We start from the raw sequence: 9,913 nt of genomic DNA, 5'->3' as shown, positions 1-9,913 counted from the left end.
GTCTTTATCCTATAGAGAGGCAGTTCATGATCTCATTTGACTGGCTGTTATGACGAGGAACTTACTACTCTACATTAGACTCATACATGAGATTTGGTTTTACTGTCGTCTGGAAAACATGTCATTGGCTCTCGTAGGATCTACAAGATTAAAACAAAATCAAATGGTTCCATTGAGCGATATTAGACTCGACTTGTTGCTAAAGGCTATTCTCAAGACTATGACATGAATTATGAGGAAACATTTGTTTATGTTGCGAAAATAAAAACTATTCACACTTTGATTGTCGTTGCTTCGATTTGCCAATAGAAAGTCTCTCAAATAGATGTGAAGAATATTTTTCTTAAATGGTGACCTTCATGAAGAGGTTTATATGACGCCTCCCCTAGGTATTCCTCATCAACTTGGTAAAGTTTGCAAGCTTCACAAATCTCTCTTTATGGTCTCAAACAAGCACCACTTGTCTGGTTTGAATAATTCTCGATGGTCATCACTTTTCTTGAATTTCTTCCAAGTCAATATGATTCGACTTTATTTATCAAACGTAGAATGGAGGTCGTATTCTTCTATCCTTGTATACTGATGATATGATTATTATAGGTGATCATCATGATTGTATTGAATTATTGAAGTTTAAGTTGGCACATTACTTCACTATGAAAATTTTGGGTATGCTACATTATTTGTTGGGAATTGAGGTAGACTATTCTCCAAAAGGTTATCTCTTTTCTTAATCAAAGTACATTGTTGATTTTCTTGAGCGTTCTCGACTTACCAATAACCGAATTGTTGATACGCCTAGGGATGGCAATGGGGCGGTTCGGGGCGAGGAATGCATTTACCATCCCCGCCCTATTTTTTCGGCGATTTTTTTAATACCATCCCCGCCCCGTTCAATTTCGTTTGGTTTCGGGGAATTGCTGTGGGGCATTGTTTATAAAATATTTTAAAAAAATAAATAGAATTATAAAATAAAATTATATAAACGAATTTTTAATATAATATATATTGTAATATATTGAAATTTTATATTATTATAAATAAATAAACTTACTACTCTTATAAAATATAATGAATAAATAAATATATTGGTGATTTTATATATTTAATTATGTTTATAGTGTTCAGGGCAAAATCGGGGTGAGATCAGGGTGAGGGACACAAATACCATCCACGTCTCATCCCGTTCGATTTCGGGGGGAAACCGTCCCCAGACGAGGCAATTCGGTTCTGTTTTTGTGGGGCAGTTTCAAATTTGTATCCTTCCCTTGAGACCAATGATAGATACTCTTCGTCTGATGGCAATCCTTTAGAGATCTTACAATTGTTGACAAATTGGTTTATCTTAATGTGACTCGCCTAGACATTGTGCATGCAGTTCATGTTCTTGGTCAGTTTGTCACTGCCCCTATTATAGTTCATTGGGTTATTGTTATTCGTATTCTCAACTATTTTACGGGCACTCAATTTTATAGTCTCATGTTTCCTTTCACGTCTTCATTAGAGTTGTGCGTCTACTTTAATGTAGATTGGGTCGGTGATCCTATTGACCGCAAGTTGACCACATGATATTACATTTTACTCGATGATTCGCTTATTTCGTACAAGAGCAAGAAACAAGATGTCATCTATCGGTCTTCTATAGAAGCTGAGTATCCTGCCATGGCCTCGACTACATGTGAAATTTTTTGGGTACGTTTATTATTTCTAATATGGGCATGTCTCTTTCTCACCCTACTCCGCTTGCGATGATCAGAGTGTTATTCAGATTGCACAGAATTATGTCTTTCCTGAGCGAACCAAACATATCGAGATTGATTGTCTTGTCACTTGTCATCATCTATATACTCACACAATCACTTTGTCATTCATTTCTTCCTCATTGCATATTGCTGATATATTTATAAAAGAGCATTCGACTTTTTTGTTTTTTGACTGACAAAGACTAAATACTTATTATTGTTGCATTGTGAATTTGAGAGAATGTTAGATATATATTACCTTTATTATCTTTAAAGGTATTTCAGTCTATTTACAATTTATTGTAATCACTAAGGCCTTGTTCGGATTGGGGTTATTGTAATAACCTAGAGGGGGAAAATAAATAATGATTGATGATGATTTTGAGGTAGTGAGAATATTTTTAGTAAAATTATTTAAAGGGTATTGAAAATAATAAATAGTAATTTAAAATAGAGGGTATTTTAGTATTTTGGGTAATGAATTAAGTGATGTGATTGATAAGAGGGGAGTGAAAAGATGTTTGAAGGGTAATCCCAACCTAACTAGGCCTAAGTTTTGTTTTTAGGGTCAGTCAACTATAGGAAAACTATCCCCTCTAATTTTAATTTTTTATTTAAAATTTTTTAGACCCCACCTTCATCACCCCACCTTCATCACCTTTTTTTTTTCTAACAACTTTATCTTTTCCCAAACCTAAAAACCTACATTTTTAATATGTGATACTGGATGTTGAAATTTCTTCACAAACCTGAAAATGGTATAGGTAGTTTGTTTTGACATTCATTTGAGCATTATTTACACTTTTATTCATTATTTTCCTCATATATTAATATTCTATTTATTTTTTGGCACACATAATTCAACCATCACTAATTTCATCCCTATCCCATTGAAACTATTGACATTTTTATGTGTACTGGCTCATAACTTATCTTTTAAGCAACAGTTATTGAATTGAAAGAATATCATATTTATCTAACTTATTAAAGATGTGAACTATATAATTAGATATAAAAAATAGGGTCAATTGTTTATTACTTATGGGAATGATTTTCAAAATATAACATACAAGATTTTCAGCCGCCGAAGCTTACAACTACATACAAAAAGAATTGAGAATCTTGGCCTTGAAAAATATATATAGTGTAAATTTACTGCATTTTGCATTCCGGTGGAATTCCTTGAGGAAACCTCTTAATATCAGTGCAATAATTATAGACCATATAATTCTTCTGCACCCATCTCAGCTTCTCTTCCCCCGTCGTATCCATCTCCTCATTCAACCACCCATTTCCGCCGCCGCCGGAGCCCGAAGACACGTCGCCGCAAGACGACTTCTTTTCCGAATTCATCCAAACACAGGCGGTTGAATCGTTGTAATTCCTATACGAAGCTTTAAACGGAGCGTTTGCCCAATCCGTCTTCACTAACCCGCCTCTAGTAGCCCAATCGTCTGCGTTCCATAAGCTTGAATATATCCTCATTGGCTGGCTCTTCAGGTACGGCACTCCGACAGATTCCGCGTTCTTGAATTCCCTAATGGGAGTTCCGTCGACTGAAAAGATTATGCGTTGAGGATTCCAGAGGATGGAGTAAGTGTGGAAATCCAGGGTGGGATCGAACCATAGATAGAATTGTTGCTCCCTGTCTCCTTTTCCTTGGCTGAACACGTTCGTGTGAAGAATGTATGGATCGCCGCTTAGATTCCCTAAGAACTCGAAATCTATTTCGTCCCAAGTTGTTCCAGGCGATTTCAACTGCATCATCATCATCCATTTTCAAATAAGTTCATCTTAAATATATATAAGCCAAGACTTTGTTCTTCATGTGGGTTTATGAAAAGACTTACATAATAGGCTGTGACGGTGCCGGCGGAGTTACCGGGGACGAGTTTGATCTGCATGTCGATTTTGCCGAAGAGGTATTCGTTCTTGGATTGGAAGCCGGAGCCGGAGGATTGATCTAGTGCGAGAGTGAGGAGATCTCCGTTGTTGAGTATGTTGGCTCTGCCGTCGCCCCACGTGATTTCTACAGTTTGTATGAAATTTGCGGCGGCGAAGGGAGAAATGAAGAGGGTGCATGCTGCAATTGAGAGTACAAGTGCTGTTATAGAACTATTAGATATCCATGATTCAACCATTTTTGTGTATATGTTTGTGAAAAGAGAGAAGTTGTGATTTGTGATGGAGAAGATTGATAATGGCGGGTGGTATTTATAGGAAGGAAAATGGAAAATTTTAGAGAGAGAATTTGCAAGACAAGTTTTACACGCTTAAATTAATAAAATAAGAATATGTAAATAAATTTCGTTTCATGATATCTTCTAGAACAACTCAACATTATTTAATATAGTAATTGATATATATTATTATTTTTTTAAGAAAAATATAAAATATTTTTTATTTATTTATGAGTAATTAAAAATGAATATTAATATTAATTTATTTATTATTGAAGATGTATATTTTAATGAGTAATGATAAATATTAGAATTGTTGAGTTAGGGAGGCTACACTTATAATAAATTATACAATGTTAATTAGAGTTTATTATTTTTTTGATTTTGGGTTTGGGTCTGACCAAAGTTATTTAGGTTTATTATCTAAATGTTTACCTTATAAATATGTAATTATTAAGAGTTTACATTGTTAAGACAGAATTATAGAGAGATAAAGTGTGAGAAAAAACTCTGTATTCATTTTTCTTTTTCATAGTGAAATTCGGTAGTGACTGAAGTGGATGTAGCTTAATTTGAGCGAACCACTATATATCTGTGTGTTGTTGTGTTCTTCTTTCTTGTGTTTTTACATATTGTTTTCAAACAGGTCGGATTTTGAGATACAAATCCTAACAAGAATTTTTATAAAAATTATTTAAAAAAAATAATGTGTCTATATAATATTTATCATGTTAATCTTTTATAATTTAGGAAGTAATATGAAATAATATAGATTTAAATCTCTTAAATACTATTTTTTAACATTTAAATTTTAAACAAAAATATGCAAACCATGTAATCAAAATAACACAAATCAAATACAGATATCATAAAATAGCGTGTTCAAATCTATAACACTAACAAAATTAAAACTTAAAATCAATTTCATTTTAAATTTTCTTCCAAGACTATTAGAAAATTTCTAAAAATAAATAAATAAATAAATAAATATATATATATATATATATATATATATATATATATATATATATATATATATATATATATATATATATATATATATATATATATATATATATATATATATATATATATATATATATATATATATATATATATATATATATATATACTAGTAACCCTTTACCCATCAAGTCATTTCACATTCAATATTCTTTATTCTTCATAACATATTACAATTTTTCTTACCAACAAAATCAAATTTTATTTAAATATTTTTATTTAATTTAAAAAACGTACTATGTTGTTCTTAATTAAAATCAATCTTGTGAATATTTTATTTCTTAAAACGATTATTGACTCTCCTCGAACTATTTTAGTGAATTTCTACTCAATCTAATTGTTATTTGAAAACCTTTTTATTTTTTGAAATACATAAAGGTGAAGGGAAGTTTTATTAATGAAAAAAATAAATAAAAAAAATAAAAAGTGTTTGTTGTGGCGAAAACAGCTGTCTGATTTGACTGTGAAATTCAGCCCACCAACTTTCTCTCAATCCAATCCACCGCCACTGCCAATGACATATTTGTGTCTTTAATGCATATTTATAAGTGTTTTTAATGTTTAAATTGTTCAACTTATTTTTGAATTTTATTTTTAATTTATTTATCAAAATGGTTTAAACTTAAAACCCGTTTAATTTAGTTTATTCGATGTAATTTATTGTCAGTACTCTCAATATTATTAGTAAACTTCTTATCCACAATGATAAGATCAATAGTCATTGTTGATGATACAATGACAGTCAAGAGCTGGACTTAAGTTTTAATAAAACAAAACATAATTAATTATTAAGGTCAAAACAAGTGAAGGAAAAGGCAAAAGGATTAATTAGTAATGAATGAGAAAAATGATTAATTAATCAAAAAAGTAATTAATTAATGAAGAAGCTTCCCCCTCAATTCTCAGTACCATTCATGCAATATAATAAAATACAAAACACTTTAGAGTGAGTTGAACCACCTATCATATCACGCGGTTTCCTTTTGTTTGGACAATTTCTGTGCGTATTTCATTTCCTTGAAATTATTTGGGGATGGTAACCGACTTAAAATATTTTGGTTATAGCTGTACAAGCGGGTTTGGTGGATTTTTCGTTAGTTCTATACGATTTTTTAGTTTTTTTCATTTTGTTTATACCACTACTCAAATCCAATACAAAAAGATTATATATATATATATATATATATATATATTTTAAATAATAATAGTAAAAATGATAGAATAGAGAATTTGGAAGAAGAATGTAAAAGAGAATGACATGTTACAATCTAAATAACTAAAAATTATAAAAAACCATTAATGATTTTGGATTATTAAATCCACTTGAATTAAACCTCCACCGACCTCAGACAACTATACATAGCTTCCCTAAACATTTCCGAAGCAAAGGGATAATATCTCAAATCTCAATTAAGAAATCAAAAATCCACCATTGAACGTCAAAACTTCTAATTTTTTGAAAATTCAGGCTCTAATGTTTGGTTCCATGCATCCCAAAATATTCCCTAATGTCTAAGGAGTGTTCTCCAATCCTTGGTAAATTTTTCATCGTCATTTAATTTATACTTTCAGTTTCAAATTGAAAATTTTAATTTCAGTTTTCATAAGCTTGCATGTTGTCTTAAAAAGAAAAATCCATTTGAATTTAAAAATATAAAATATTGTGTTTCTGTTCTTGGGCTAATCTTTAAGAATCACATCCCATAAAACTTCCTAACATGATTGTATGATTGAAATGATGTTGAGCAACTATTTGGATCATGTTTGATCTATCCCGATCATGTTTGATCTACCCCGATCATGTTTGATCAAAATCAGAATTTTCAAAATAATTAAAATTTTTGAGTTATTGAATTGGTCCAAACGAACAACCAGTATTATTGTTTTGGTACCAATCAATTATATGGAGTATAAAGAAGTTATTGGCTAACTCCTTACACTTCAAAACAGTTTTATAACCAAAAACCCGATTTTTGGCTACAAACTATTTTGAATGAATTGATCATGACCCAGATCGATTGATACATTGGGGTGACGTTCTAAATGTTTATGGGAGCTTTGTGAAGCTAACCACGCCATTGGATCAAAAAATTCAAGAATCCATCAAAATTGAAAAACCTGCAATTTTGATGTTTTTGAGGACCAAAATGTCCAACCGAAAAATCTTAACTTAGGATTGATAGGTCCGACCGAGAATTTTGATAGGATTGATAGGTCCGACCAATGTTCTTCACCTAGGACTGAGAGGTCCGACCGATTATTTTATATCCAGGACCGACAGGTCCAACCCAGGACCGAGAGGTCTAACTAAGGACCAAGGAATCTCGACCCCGATCGAGAATTCCCGAACATAGAACCGAGAGAGTTAGCCCGAGCTAACCCATGACTAAGGGATTATACACCTTGACCGAGGATTTTAGTTAAGGTTCGAGAACCTTTAGCACCTCGATCGGGGGACTTCGACACCCTGACCGAGAGGCTCCATGTCATGGATCAAGTTTTTTCGACTCCGACCGAGAAAAAAACTCAAGACCTAGGCGACCGGTCCTAAGGCATGTTTGGTTTCCATTATCAAAATCTAAAATTATTTTTGTAATTTTGGGACCTCAAACCATTTTTTAAAAATTCCGAAAAATTAAAAAATGCTTTTAAAATATTTTTGGGATGTTTCCACAAAAAATATTTTGATAAAGGCTCGTTTGTGATTTATGTTTAAATCCTAATGCATTTAAATGATTGATATTTTCAGGTACTTTCCTCCCTAAGTTATCACCAGCAACAGGTACCAGCATTTAAATATATATTTTTTTAAATTCCTTAAATAAACGCACAAAGCTTATGCATTCTTAAGACCAGAAGAAAAGTCGGTAAAAAATAAAACGTTATACCACCGATTTTCAAAAACCAAATTTATAAGTAGAGGCCGTTTATAAAATGGGTACGGAGGATGTAGCGCGAAAGCCCTTTCCCGAGTATCACAAAACTACGAACTAAAAGAAATCTAGCCAATACATTTGTATACGTACGCCACTTTTATTGATTTTCCAAAAACAATTGGCGACACTGTTTTTAAATAAATAATATTATTTAAATTAATTTAAACAATAAATTTCTAAAAAATCAAATTATCATTTCATTAAACGCAAATTCCTGGATTATTTAAAATTGAACCCCAAATTAATTATCTTTAATTAATTTCACAAGTAATTTTATCTCGACCTTCTTCTGAATTCATCGATCTTGTATTCGTCATTAGGAAAAAGAAGCTATGATACCAACATTAGTGTTTTGATAATTAGAGAGGAATAAATACAACTATATATAATAATGTAGACAGAAATTAGGAAGAAGATCAAGATTATGATTATGATTAAATGAAACAAGATAGGTAAAGAAATACTAAAAGATCAAAGCTTAATGGTAATAAGCAAGAATGTTGATCCAGAGGATGGAGTAAGTCAGGTTGAAAACGAGGGTGGGATCGAACCATAAGTAGAATGGTTTCTCTCTTTTATTCTATAAGGTCTCTCCCTTTTATATTAATGCCCCCTCCTCTCTAACTTTATCTCCACTGATTTTTAAATTTCCCCCTCTTATTTCGAAATTGAAAACACCGAATTCATCGAACAAATTGTGAATGATGTTTTCTCGTTGATTCCATTGCGATCTTCATGTCTCTTTTATAATTTTGGTATACATTCTTGAACTTGGTTCACCTTAACGAATCTTTGATTTTTTTTAATGGGGCTTTTTGGACTTCTTCACTTGTCCTTCGTCTACTTTCTTACTCTCACTTGGGTAGATAAAATATTTTTTCCCTGGTTCGTTCCATACTTGTTGGCTTTGACTTTTGGATCTTCTATGAATAACTATGAATATATGAAACTCTAAAAATAGATATTTGCTAAAGAGGAAAAAGTTTTGAGAATCTTAAATGGTGTATTATCAACGTTTACAAACAACCTTAAAAATGAGTAATTAACCTAAAAACCCTAAATTACTTATACATACAGGTCCAAACCCATTAATAATTAAATAAGCCCTAATTGTATAAAAGACAATAAAGACCAATAACTTTCAATTTTCTAACAATCAATGTTTAAACTCACACTACCGTGTTGGTCGGCTCAATAGAGATGTAGACCCATACATGCGAACACACGTATTTTTTTTAAGTTTACTTTTGTGTTTTTAAACGCTTGTTTAAATTGTTCTACCATATTAATCTTAAAGCTAAAGATGATTGTCCACATTTGTGTGACCATTGTAATAGTTTATGACAAGCAAACATATATGTAATTAAATAAATACAAGAACGAATATACATGTACAAATATACAAAATCTTACAGTGAATATAATAAACATATGCATGCATTATAATAATTTTAAACATTTCAAAAACCATTATAGAGTCATGTTTGAAAAATGTCAAAAATTCTAAGTAACCAGAAAATTATGAAAATTGACATCAAGATTAGAAATATTTTTGTGATTGTAAATATATTGATATCATAATTTTGGACAAGCGGTTTAGAAGTTATGACTAAAAAGTTAAAAAACAAAGAATGTTATACCAAGCATTCAAACAAACAGAGCTTAAAGGCTAAACTAGACTGGTTTGGATAGGTTTTGGGCAATCTAGAAAACCGACTAAGTAATTCTCGGTCACTGGCCTAGTTTTTTACCACGTGTGTGAGAAACTCGGTCGAAAAACATGTCATAGTTTATTTTCTCGGTTGAAAACTAAGCCATGGCTAGAAAACACGATTGAAAGTCGAGTATGGATAGAAAATTTGTTTTCTTGCTAGAAAATTTGTTCGCATGCTAGAAAAAATTGTTCGATGGCTAAAAGATTCGGTCGCTGACAAGAAAACTCAGTAGAATGGTTGTGTGACTATATTTCTCGGTCGCTGCCTCAGAAACTTAACCATGGCTGGTGTTTTCTCTATTGTAAACCATGTCATGA

General features: G+C 31.5%; 1 protein-coding gene across 1 annotated transcript; it reads right to left on the bottom strand.

The window, feature by feature from the left end:
* Window positions 1-2,773: 2,773 nt before the first annotated feature.
* On the bottom strand, window positions 2,774-3,911 carry LOC124944025 (probable xyloglucan endotransglucosylase/hydrolase protein 23). The gene is made up of 2 exons (XM_047484483.1): window positions 3,593-3,911; window positions 2,774-3,500 (listed from the first exon to the last, which is right to left on the bottom strand). Exons 1-2 carry the CDS (start codon window positions 3,881-3,883, stop codon window positions 2,895-2,897), a joined length of 897 nt encoding a protein of 298 aa, XP_047340439.1. The 5' UTR covers window positions 3,884-3,911; the 3' UTR covers window positions 2,774-2,894.
* Between the last annotated feature and the right edge of the window lie 6,002 nt (window positions 3,912-9,913).

This window comes from Impatiens glandulifera, chromosome 6 (assembly GCF_907164915.1).
Source record: "Impatiens glandulifera chromosome 6, dImpGla2.1, whole genome shotgun sequence".
Classification (NCBI taxonomy): domain Eukaryota; kingdom Viridiplantae; phylum Streptophyta; class Magnoliopsida; order Ericales; family Balsaminaceae; genus Impatiens; species Impatiens glandulifera.
The sequence above is the reverse complement of the archived record's forward strand: the minus strand, read 5'-3'. Positions and strand labels throughout refer to the sequence as shown.

Excerpts from the sequence above, each read along its gene's own strand:
- LOC124944025 (XM_047484483.1), bottom strand. The coding sequence starts at position 3,883 with ATGGTTGAATCATGGATATCTAATAGTTCTATAACAGCACTTGTACTC. Across the intron at positions 3,501-3,592 it reads GCACCGTCACAGCCTATTAT|TTGAAATCGCCTGGAACAAC; the intron begins GTAAGTCTTTTC and ends ATGATGATGCAG.